The 12,959-nt window shown below is 41.2% G+C and overlaps 1 protein-coding gene across 1 annotated transcript; it reads left to right on the top strand.

Moving 5' to 3' along the window:
* The first annotated feature begins 1,319 nt into the window (after positions 1-1,319).
* Positions 1,320-6,829, top strand: avpr1aa (arginine vasopressin receptor 1Aa). Its single transcript, XM_032547679.1, has 2 exons — positions 1,320-2,427; positions 4,295-6,829. The coding sequence occupies exons 1-2, from the start codon at positions 1,470-1,472 to the stop codon at positions 4,573-4,575; spliced, it is 1,239 nt and encodes a 412-aa protein (XP_032403570.1). The 5' UTR covers positions 1,320-1,469; the 3' UTR covers positions 4,576-6,829.
* Positions 6,830-12,959: the final 6,130 nt, after the last annotated feature.

Genomic DNA, 12,959 nt, shown 5'->3' with positions numbered 1-12,959 from the left:
TTCTTCTCCCGGACTACATGTAACATCTGCCACATTTCAACCACAAACAAAACCGGTGGCCGACGACTCGAATTCAAAGCTGAGCCTCATTAGGGGGGGAACTAAATGTGCTGCAGCGCTGCACAGATTTACAAAGAAAGAAACAATTCAGCTCATTTGGACATCGTTAAAACTAACTGCTTGCAGACTGAGGGCTCTGTTCCGCTTCACGTTTCAGATGCAAGCGCCGTTTCTGCTCGCTCGGGGCAAACAGTCTTAGGCTTGCACCAAGCCTTGCTTGAAACTACGCTAAATCAAACTTTGGAAGCTTATGACAAAAGGAAAGAAGCCTGCTTTGACACCTCTTGGTTTTACATTTGAGGATCACAAACAATCACCGTCCAGATGGGAGGAGCCTGAACTCCTTTGGCGCAAAGGATGAGACGCGTCTCTTAATGTGGATGTGGACGAGCTCTGCTCACGTTGAAATACTAGCAACGATAAGCGAAAATCAATTTGTCCACTAGTCCATGTGGGACTTCTAATTCTTGGGCGCCCCGAGCCTTTTTCCGATGCCACCCTGGGTAACTGCCCGACTCAAAAACAGCCTCTGCAGTCGGTCTGACGTATTTCATGAATGTGCGTTGCGTATTTAGTGAAAATGCAGAGGGTGAGGCACAAACTTCCATGCATTTGCGGAGCTTTGGGTGAAATGCAGAAAAAAATATTTGTGGCAGAATAATAGCAGAGCATGTCAACTTAACGAGGCACAGAGGAGGCAGCATCATGCTGTGGTGCTCAGTGTGACGTCGCTGTGGTTTTACTTCCTGGTTATGTCTTGGCCTAGCACACACAAAAAGAAATAAATCAATAAAACACACAGTTGTAACGTGAGAAAATGTGGGAAAAGTTCAAGAGTCAAAACCCTTCAGTCAGTGAATCCTGGGGAACAGGTTATTTATTTATTTGTTTTTAATATTTACATAATGTGCTTTCGTGTGTGGTTCAAGCTTTTAAAATAATACGGATATTTGACTGAAATCAATAATTTCACAGCAGTTCTCTAGACGTGTGGTAGTGATTGGAATTAGCTGCTGCTGCTGCTGCGCAAATTGCGTAAAACCATCTGGTAGATCCAAATGAAGCCATTCCAAATTCATCTATTTTAATCGTTAATGATGAATCTCATTTCAATTCAGATTATTGTAGTTTATGTAATCATCAGTGGAGGCCTGATTTCTCCCAAGTAGAGAGGATGTGTTTTTTTGTTTGTGGGGGTCCGGGGGGGTTGAAGTGCATGCGGGTTTTTTTTTTTTTTTTACGCACTGAAATCTGACTCGACTTTAAAAAGCCACCGCGGCAGCCAGCAGCCACACAGCGCCGCGTTCCGCCCCTTCATCCCCGTGTGAGCAACAGGTAGCTCCATATACGGACCAGAGAGTCCGCTGGCAAAGGGTTTTGCAGAGGGCGCACGGAGGGGCAGTGCCGCCATGCGCACTCCATCCGACGCGCCTCTCCTGAGCGGAGGCAACCAGTCCCTGCTGGCTTCCAGCCTCGCCGGAGACCCGACGATGGGAACCCCTTCCAACTGCACCTCCCTCCACGCGAACGGATCCGACCCGTTCGCGCGCAACGAGGACGTGGCCCAGATCGAGATCATGGTCCTGAGCATCACCTTCGTCGTCGCCGTGATCGGCAACGTGAGCGTGCTGCTGGCCATGTACCACACCAAGAAGAAGACGTCCCGCATGCATCTGTTCATCAAGCACCTGAGCCTGGCCGACCTGGTGGTCGCCTTCTTCCAGGTGCTGCCGCAGCTCTGCTGGGAGATCACCTTCCGCTTCTACGGCTCGGACTTCCTCTGCCGCGTGGTGAAGCACCTCCAGGTGATGGGCATGTTCGCCTCCACCTACATGATGGTGATGATGACCCTGGACCGCTACATCGCCATCTGCCACCCGCTGAAGACCCTCCAGCAGCCCACCAAGCGCTCCTACGTGATGATCGTCTCCACGTGGATGTGCAGCCTGGTGCTGAGCGTCCCGCAGTACTTCATCTTCTCCCTGAGCGAGATCAAGAACGGCTCCGAGGTGTACGACTGCTGGGCGCACTTCGTGGAGCCGTGGGGCTCCAAGGCGTACGTCACCTGGATGACCGTGGGCATCTTCCTGGTGCCGGTGGTCATCCTCATCCTGTGCTACGGCTTCATCTGCCGCACCATCTGGAGGAACATCAAGTACAAGAAGAAGAAGAAGACAGTGACCGGGGCGGCGGGCAAGAGCGGCTTGATCGGGAAGTCGTCGGTCAGCAGCATCATGATGATCTCCAGGGCGAAGCTCAGGACGGTCAAGATGACGTTTGTGATCGTCCTGGCGTACATCGTCTGCTGGGCGCCGTTTTTCACGGTGCAGATGTGGTCGGTGTGGGACCGGAACTTCCAGTGGGACGGTGAGTAGAAACTCGGCGGGAGGAATCTTCTCGGCGGTGAATCCGTTCCGAACTGCGCTCGGAAAGTCCGTTTGCGCGCAGCCTTTTACGCACGGAATTACTCAGGAAATCAGCGCAAAAAAAAAAAAAAAAGTGCGACAAAAACGAATGCGTGTGCATTATTGAAGATGCAACACTCGATGATTGAGAACGAGCCACTTCACGTTCAGTAAATATGAGTGTGATAAATCTTTCAACAATACCATCCAGGCCCACAATTTAGTGAAATAAGTGTATTTTTTTTCTAATAATTTAATAATTATAATGAATAGATTTTTATATAACTAATTGGTTCAGTCGTAAAGTTATTCGTAAAATGCACAATTTAATGATTAAACGTGAAAAATAATTAATTAAAATCAGTATCTCAAAGGCATAGTGTATTCAATTAATGTAATCTTTTTTTTAAAAATAATTTCATGATAAGCTGGTTGCAGCTTGTCATGATTTTGCCAATCAAAATGATTGATTGGCAAAGCTGGTCGGTCTGGAGTGAAGCTGCGTGGTCACAGTGGTGATTCTTTTTATTTCATGATATATATGAGCATGGGAAATATGAAATAGTTTGATAAACACAAATCATAATTATATGACTATAATGCATAATAAAATCCAATTTTGAACAATAATTTTATGTTTCATTTACTTGTTTATTTATTGATTGTATTGGAAAGATCAAATGAGTTTAACACATAATGATCATGATTATTATTTCACATATAAATGTTAGATTAAAGTAATTGTTTTTAAAATACATTTTTGTTAAGTTTAAAATTCATGAGATTAGATTTACAGGGCCGGATCTAAGACGTAGTGGGGCTCTGGGCTGCAGCCAGTTTGGTGCCCAACCAGCATAAGTGCATTTTATGCATCAAATTCAGAGATTTTCGTCACTGTCCGTGTAAAAGTTGGGAAACTGGCCTTTGCTTTTTATGTTTTGAAGAAATTCCTTATGAACTGGTAACTTTCCCCAAAACCCAATAAATTTAGACACCTCAGAGCCACTCGTGCTCATAAGTCCGCCTCAGAAACTATTTAAAATGCAGCGTTCGCAAACATCCGTTTATTGTTTAGAAGCCACTGCCAAGGAAAGTAATTGTGAAATCATGGCCCCAAAGGGGGGGCTTTTGTCTGAGAGGCCAGCTGGGGGGTGGTTAATGATCATCTAGTTCTGAAAAAAACAGAACAAAATTTAAGTTGTTTTATTCAGGTATGTTCTTGTGATGTAGCTTCAAATTAAGGCCTGATAATAAAGGGGGAAAAATGTACATTAGAAGGTATAACCTGACAGTCTGAGTTAATGAATTTCAACTACATTTACACCAAAAATCAGCTGATGTGGTAAATTTCTCCACTCAGAAGAACATTTCTTTTAGTAAGAGTATAAATTTGTTATTTTGCTCTTACTTTGCAGTCTCTCATTCTTATTTTTAATCTTTTTCCATCCTTAAATAAACAGTTGGTACACCTGAATTTCCCCATTCAGTCAATAAAGGATATTTCTATTCAAGATGGACTTGATTCCCTATAAAAGTTAGTGTTAATATATATATATATATTTTAAAAGGCCTTTAATTCTAACAAAAACAACTATAAATTTAACTGTATCATTACCATTTAAAGGGTTAGGAGCCATTCTAAACAGAGTGAAAAATAAAATTTTATGCATATCAATGCATGTTGCAGCTTATTAAAGCCTGGGGGAGGGGGGTCCTACACCCCCCCGCCATGTGGCACCAGATGAACTTCACTTACAGGGAGACTTCTCCATATCCCAGATGTTTCATGGATTAATCACTCCTTCCCTCCCTCGTTGTCTGTTCTGCAGATTCTGAGAACACAGCGGTGACTCTGTCTGCGCTCCTCGCCAGCCTCAACAGCTGCTGCAACCCGTGGATATACATGATCTTCAGCGGCCACCTCCTGCAGGATTTCGTGCACTGCTTCTCCTGCTGCTGCAGGCTGAGCGGCGACTACAAGGAGGACTCGGACAGCAGCATTCGCAGGACGACGCTGCTGACCAGGATCACCAACCGGAGCCCGACAGGCAGCACCGGCAACTGGAGGGAGCTGGACAACTCCCCGAAAACGTCAGCTCAGACAGAGTAAAACAGCCGCCGGCACCAAGAAACACATGCAGAGTGAGCTCATCTGTGGGCATGCGTGATTAGGACAAAAAGTCCCACAGACTTAGAAATCCTAAGGGACAAGAAAGCATTCTGCATGGTGAAAAAGAAGCTAAACAATGTAAATAAGAATATATATACAGTATATACAGTATATATATGCTCAGTCCTATGTGCATACTAAAAATTGTTTATATACTTTCTAATATGTATACATCAGAAGTACATTGCGAAAGGAGGGGATGTAGTTTTTGCGTCACCTCTTCAACCCACCTGTGAATATTCTGGTGCAGCAGATAATTGAATATTTCAGCGAAATCTTTCGCATGCTGAGGGGAGAACCTAGCCGGGGCACAGATATTCCTGAGGGAGATTGATATATAGCAAAAAGAGAAAATGTTAGCCACTGAAAAATTAAAGATGGTCGACATGGCACTCAAAGAAAATTTTGTTTTGCACTAAAACTACCAAGATTTATCACAGCTGAATACTCCGCTACAGCGCTAAACCGCTGAGCACTTAAAAAAGAAAATAATTGCAGATGTTAGCGCTAAACCAAACACATGAAAAAATTAGCAGAAGCTAATGATGAACTGCTAAATGTAAAAAAACATTTCTGGAAGCCAGCGCTAAACCAAACATGAAAAAAATTAGTAGAAGCTAATGCTAAACTGCTAAACACATAGGCAAAATTTCTGGAAGCTAGCGCTAAACCAAACATAAAAACATTAACAGAAGCTAATGCCAAACTGCTATACATAACAAATTAGTGGAAACTAATGCTAAACCACTAAGCATATGAAAATATTTTTTTGAAAGCTTGTACGAATCCAAACATAAAAAAATTGCAGAAGCTAATGCTGAACTGCTAAACCCATAAAAAAAAAATAAGCAGAAGCTAATGCTAACCTTAAAGACGACTGCCTCTCAGTCTCTGTCACACATCTTTATCTCCTTCCAGTTGACGGCTTGTTTGAGATTCACAAACAGAAAAGTCCTCAGTTTCAGAATTTGCCACACATTGTTACTTTAAGGCTGTATGACCAAAGTCCAAAACATACGATGTGACACAAAGTTCATTGAAGTCATGAAAATGGGTAACATTTTATGGCAATAGTTGATTTAAAATGCTCAGATGGCAGCCATCTTGTAAAATTACATCCTGACATTCAAGTGGCCAATTGAAAATATCCAAAACATACGACCTAAGGGCAGAGCATGCAATGTTTTTATGCTTGTGTCCAGACGTAGACAATTTTTACAGTAATATGCTGCCCTATTCTTAGTCTCCCCTCCAGCACAAACATTCAGCTATCTCGATGCTGTCACTGGTGTCTGGGTCTCCCAGCAGAGCTCTTCCCTTTCTGAGTGTTCGCAGAGATAAAATAAAGTCACTGCTTCCTGAAGGTGTTCATGGGTAAAAACAGCCCTCTGGTCTCTAAGTAACCGAGGCAGCCACCGCATCCTTTGTGTTTGAATTTCCATTTTGTTTTTGCTTTTTTTTCTCTCTCTCTCTCCCTCTCTCTTTCTTTTCTTACAACCACATTTCAGCGGTTTATGTAAAAATGGGAATAAAACCAACCCTTTGACCGAACATAAAAGCATTAACAGGAAAAAAGGAAAAAGATTTGAACATTATTTCTTATATATATGTCTAAGGAGTTGTTTCATGTTGCGCCGGGCTCTCCTCTCTCAAATAACGGCTCTCAGTTCTGACGCAGAAACCCACGGAGCCGGCGGGGACACGGACTGTGTGCGGTGATCCTGACCGCTCTCGGATGGCGACCCACCCTTTGCGCGCCGTTCCCATGACTTTCACAGAATGTCAAGGAGAAGCTCACACATTCCTCACATTCCTCCGCTCACTTCCCGAGTTTTTTTTTTTTCCCCTGACATCCTGCGCTGTTGGGGGCTCTGGTTTTTTTGGCTTTGTTTGCACACAAGACAAAAAGAATTTCCTGCACTTTAATATGACTTGCGGCATTTTAACGGCGGTCAGACCACAACCACAGAGTCCAACGAATGTGTAATTAATCAAAGTTGTATATATATATTACTTTGTGTGCCTGCGTACGTATGTGTTCTGAAAGTGTAGCCTAATGTATATTTGTAAATAAAAGGCACTTGAATATCTGTAAATAGAAGTAATATATGTAAATCTGTCTGTAATGGCTTTGTGCTCACATCTTAAAAGAAGAGATTTACGCTGAAATACACATCAATGTAATGAACACTAATGACTTTGTCGCCTGTTTTCATAGTCATAACACTGGAGGTTTCACTGTTTGTTTCATGCAGTTGCTGCACAGCCACAGAAATCTGTCCGTTGTTTGTGTTGGAATAACACAACTTCTGAACTTATATCTCAAGCCAATCTGAGCGCTTGCATTGTGCCAGTACCTGGTGTTACGCAGCTTTTCCACTGAATATAGTGCGAATAGGAAGTCCAGATGAAACAGACCTCTTTTCAGAAAACGGTGACAACAAAACCCTCCAAATACTCCACGAGGATAGATTTAGAACAAGCATGAACGCCTCAATAACGGTGTTGGCGCTTTGTGTAGAAAAGCAATCTGTCGCTTTAGCACATTAAAGTCCAGATGTTTGGCTGCTAGCATTAAAAACATTCTTGCTTTCAGACGAATTTGTTTGATTTGACTTACCGAAGCACCACACGTCAGTGGAAGATTATATGACCAATAAATAAATGATTGAGTATGTATAAAATGATGGACCTTTTAATACTCCCTTGCACATATTCGTCTTTTACTTGTAAAACTAAACAGCTCGCACCACAAGCTGTAGTTTCTCACAGTTCTCGTAGGCTAACACGCTAGCATCAAGCTAATGTCTTTTCCTGCCTGTAAAGTTGATCAAATGAGGAGATGCTAGTCAACTAGTCAAGAAATTAGCCTAATCAAAGCCGGGGAAAGGAGACAAAAGATAATAGGGTTTTACTTCCTAGATTTTATATTAATGTAGTTTGAAAAGACAAAAATAGCAACCAAACTAAAACACATACTGGGTTACGGTAAAACAAACCTTCTTGTTAATGTTTAAATCTCGAAAAACTCTTGAAAGATTACCTCTCCAACAGTTTTCTTCCTCTTAGTTTTTCTTACGCTTTCTCTACATATGTTGTTTTAGACATTTAATGGCGTCCCACCCTAAAGTTTTTCCACTCCTACTGATGGTTTCAGGGAGGAGTCTGCTATTTTGCACCACACATCACCAGCTAGGATGCCTTTCTGAAGGCTAACAGTGTTTGTTTTTTTGTTTTTTTTTAACTGGAATGATTTCAACATCTAAAATCCTCTCAAAAGAAATATTGACCAAAGCATGTCATCAAAAATATGCAAAGAACTCCATACCTGGTGAGCTCCAATACTTTTATTTATTGATGTGCTGAGATAAAGTAAAAAACAAAATAAAAATCTTGGCTCGCTTTCAGTGTCTTGATAAATTTCTATTTGTCGAACTCCATCACTGAGGACTTTGCAAGCCAACAGCGAAGTGAATTTCATTATTTCTAATCCGCATTGGACGCTTCGTGAGACTGTTATCCAGTCAAATATTTCAGCTGGTCAAATGTCCTCCACCTCTCTAAAATGTAATATTTATAATGAAGCAGAAATATGACTTAATCCAGATAATTGCATTAGCTTCATAGCATTCTTATCTGATTCAAAAAACATTTCAGACAGGAAAAAATAAATAAAATGCTTCACCACCCACATATTACGCTGACACTTGGTTTCAAAACAATTTGTTCACATTGACTTTCCTCAGAATACCTCAAGACCTCATTTCACACGTTAGACTTTGTGGTTCTCGCCTTGTGACCCTGTGAACATACAGACTTTTTTCATACAGGAAAATCCGCACGTCCCTCAAATGCAGCACGTTAAGCGAAAACCTTCCATGTACAATGATAGACTCCAGTGAAAAGGAGAATGAAACAAACGTCAGACGAGGTCAAACAAGGATCCGCTCCATTCACAGCAGCGCAGGAACAGAGAATTGCTGTAAAGTCTGATGGACGTCTCTCAAATATCCAGCCCATAGCATCGCCTAGAAGAACAATTTGAAGCTGGCGTCATGTCTGGATGATCTGGGCAAGTATTTGAGTAGCTGCAAGGTGGAAAATATATGTGCCTTATCTTAAAACTCATAAAACCAGTAAGATGACCAGTAGAGTTCCCCTGTTTTTTCCATTCACAATGCCAACACTACTATATCTTTGCTTTCTGTGAGAGAACAACAATAAAATAAAACTACTAGTTTCTTTCAGGCAAGCAGTAATCCTACTGTTGCATCACTTTTCCATTTCAACTTGGCTAGTATTAAAAAAAGAGGTAATTATTTAATGCTAGCTTGGACAAAACGTTTGGCTCTTTTCCTCTTTAATCTTGCCCGGGATCTTCCGAGTCCTTGGCGAGTGACGCTCTCAGTGGGCGACGTGGAGCGACGGCGTGCTGCTAAAACGAAACAACAACAAAACGTGTTGACGTCACAGATCACGGAGTTTAATCTCATACAAAGCAATCGACAACAAAGCTGCAGAGGAACAGAGATATACATTTTATACAGACTACACGAAACAGACAACACGAAACACATAAGACAGACAAAGGCGCCCACGTGGAGTAAAAAGATGGAAAAAAAACTCTCTGGTCTCGGGTACGGACCTGGAATTATAAACTAAAAGGTGTTTCCCTATTTAATATATGCAGTCAAGGCGTTCCGTTCTTTGACCACTCAGAGACCTGCCCCGGCCCCCAAAGAGACCCGGAAACTCCCCTCACCACAGCTCAGCTTCCAAGGTGATCTGCTTTTTGTCCAAGCGAAAGGGGGGCCGCTCCGTGTCCCTCTCCGCCTGATACGGGAGAGGCGCCAAAGAGTCTGTAACTCCTATCGGAATGTAAATTTTATTGCTGTGTCTGTCAAAGGGGGAGGAAAACAGGCCCTGCTTTGTCTGCTTTCCGCATCTCAGACGAGACCTGTTCCAAATAGAAGTATTGTATATAACTGTTACACATGTCGTATATTGGCTATATTAAACACCAAAAAATAATCATTTTTCTTAACACTAGCCTTCGGTATAAAGGATAAAGAAGATCACTTTCACCCAAAAGTCTCTTGATCCTTCCGCGCACTCTCGTAAATCAAGAGAGGCGAATCTGCCGAGGCGAATCGGATCCTACAAACAAAGGGCCTCGAATCCCCGCGGTGGTTTGTGCATCGGCACCTCGGGCAGAAACAGCCGTCAGGTTCTGCATGGTGGGAGGTTGAATCAGAAAGTCGAGCGACCTGAACGGTACTTTGTCACATTTTGTCATGTTTCACAAATGTCGATGTGTTTTATTGGTGTTATTGTATGCCAAGTACATAACGTAGCAAACGATGGTAAAGTGAAAGGAAAAAAAAATCTTGAAGAGTTTTTTTTAGTGTTTTGTAATCTGCTTATAGCTCACAATCTGTATTCACTTTAACTCCTGTAAAGTTTGTCTAGAAACACACAGTCGGTTGTCTGATAATGCTTTTATTTTGTTCATTTCACTGTAAAAACGGTCGTAGAGTCCTGAACGGTCGATTGTACAAGCATGCAAACCAAACTTGTCACTTTATTGTTTAACTATTACGGCGGAAATTGACAGCAGTCTGTCAGTCATAAGAATTTGCAGTAAACACTTTTTACTGGATAAGAAGAAGAACGGTCATTTATTTCATGAGTAAGTACAATATAAGTTGCAGTCAAACGTTTTATTATGGAGAAGGTGTGTTTCTAATTGTTAGCAACCATGGGAACAGCTGCCTCACTGTCATGTAGCCTAGCATCATGTTTAAATACTTTCATTAAATGATGTATTTGGGATTATTTAATTTTCTGCCAACCATAGATTTGTCATACTTTAAGAAAACTGCATGTTAGCCGCCGCTGCTGCTTGGATGAAGCTGAAGTTGGTTTTCCAAATTCCAGCTTCCAATTCGGGAAATGGCTAAAGGGCAATTCCACCTAATTTTTCACTACTGTCAGCATCTTTAATTTACTCTAGCTAAAAAAAAACTACATCACCTAGACTCTTCAAACCTGGGCTAGATTATTCTCAACCAATTGCAGAATATTTAAAACCAAGTGTGGGATTTGTGAAACTTTTCTCTGATTTGTGAAACTTCAATAAAGAGCCGTTCTAGTGTGCATATTTCAGGAAATACGGTATTTTACCGTATATTGGGAAATACAGTAAAATGCCAGCAGCTGCGGTTGCCAGACATTTACCGTGTTTTAGCAAATACAGTAAAATACTGGCAGTTTTGATTGCCAGAATTTTACCGTATAAAGACAGTAAAGTTCTGGCAACCACAGCTGCCACTATTTTACCGTAAATTAGGGACTTTTTTTTTTTTTTTTTACAGTGTGGGACAAACAAATCCCTCCCTTTTGGGATCAATAAAATCTTATCTTACAGCTACTTAGCTTGCTCATGTTTTGTCTCACCTCAGTTTTACAGAACACATTGCCACAAAACAAGAACAAGACAAAAAAAAAAAAAAAACTCCCACAAAAACAGCAGTCAATCTCCAAAGATGAAGCCACATTACAAAAATATCAAAGTTCTTGCAGGCAAAGTGTAAACAAATGCTAAGTAGCTTAAAACTTCTGCACTGAACCATATTTTATGACAAAACTGATTTGCATCCTGGAAACTGTGTGTTATTGTCCGGTGTTGGCTTTGGCTGTCGGCGTGTTTCCTCTGTCAGCTCTGGGTCTGTAAGTTATTGTTTCATCGTGGAGTTTGTTGCTGAGGTCATCAAAGGACGGAGAGGTGGATTTTTAAAACTTGTAATCTGGTTCATGACCCTCGCCAGGAACCATAGCGAACCTGCGCTTTACTGCTTCCCTTTGCTAATAGATAGGAGGAAGAACACAATCGCCTCCGCAGCGAAGAAAGAGGGGAAAAGGGATGAAATGAAACATGAGGCCGTTTTTGGATGAGGCTCAAACGTGGTCTGAAGTGAATGGTAATGTCTCAAGACCTCTTATAATAAATTGCAAATATTAAAAACAGTAAATTAACACACGTATATTCAGCCGCCTTAATATCCCTCAATAATTCTTTGCCACAACCAATTGTTGTATAGTTCGATTTCAGTATTTTTTTAAAAAATCTGCTCGGTGAAAACCTCAGAAGTTTATCATAAAAAAAAAAAAAACCTCAGGTGGTCCTGTTTATAAAATTAGGATTAAATAAAGTATGGGACACAACAAACATGACGACACCTGTCAGAGGTGTGCTATGCTGCATATTTTTATATTGATACGATACCAAGTAAGTACAGGGGTGGTATCGCCAATGCCGATACTGATACTTTTTATTTTAGTTTGACATAATATCAAATGTTTGCTCTTTCAGGTGTTTTTGTTTGTTTTTCCTTTGAATTATTTTGTTCAAACTTAGGACACAATTTGGGTTTATAGGTGCCTACAAAATACTGCAATAACAAATAGACATGATAAACAGAAAAAAAGTAGAAAGACAAAAAAATGGCAAAAATTGTAATGTGAGAGCAAAGCAAAAAAAAAATCTATTTTAGGTAGGATTGAGAAACGACAATGCAAAAATAAAATACAATTTCAAGAGGGAATGTGAAACAAAAGTATAGATCTCACCACCTTATTATTGATACTGATACAGACTTGGTACCGATATTATCGATATTTGGATCACCTCTACCTGTCAGAAGCTAAAAGTGAACACTGCACATGAATCATAACATGTTATTACCAAAGTAAAACATGGTGGTGGCAAAACACTGGGCAATATTGGGAGAAAACCTTTTAGAGCTGGCAAAGAATTTGAGACGGGGACAGAGGTTTGAACTCTGGTAAAAAATAAAAATAAAACAATTACTTCCTGGTCGTCCTCCCAGTCACTCATCATCCTGCCTCTTTCGCCGAGTCAGAGCTGAAAAGCGCCCTCAGGAATCATCTCTGTTCCTGCTCGCACATTTGTGCATTCGTAAGCAAAAGCTGTTTTAGCTGCACTGTCAGAAGAACCCGGTCAGAAGGTTCTGCGCTCGACAAAAAGCTCAAATCTTATCAGGAGGTGGTGAAGAGAAAATTATGCTTGTTGGTTTAAGGGATAAAAAAAAAAATCACTTCAGGAATGTGCGCCATTTGGTCAGATCTGTTCTTATTTAGAAAACATGTCTGCAGATGAGTGCGGGCAGGATTGTGGTTAAACATGTTCCGCTGCAAATTCTTCGTCTCCTAATAATAATGGACAAGTAAGAAGGCAAAGAAACAATATAGTCTGCACAAAATGTTGCTTTTTACACTGCAAAAACACAAAATCTTACCAAGTA

The sequence above is a fragment of the Xiphophorus hellerii genome, chromosome 2 (genome assembly GCF_003331165.1).
Source record: "Xiphophorus hellerii strain 12219 chromosome 2, Xiphophorus_hellerii-4.1, whole genome shotgun sequence".
Taxonomy (NCBI): Eukaryota; Metazoa; Chordata; class Actinopteri; order Cyprinodontiformes; family Poeciliidae; genus Xiphophorus; species Xiphophorus hellerii.
Note: the sequence above shows the minus strand (reverse complement) of the source record. Positions and strands in the feature narration are given on the sequence as shown.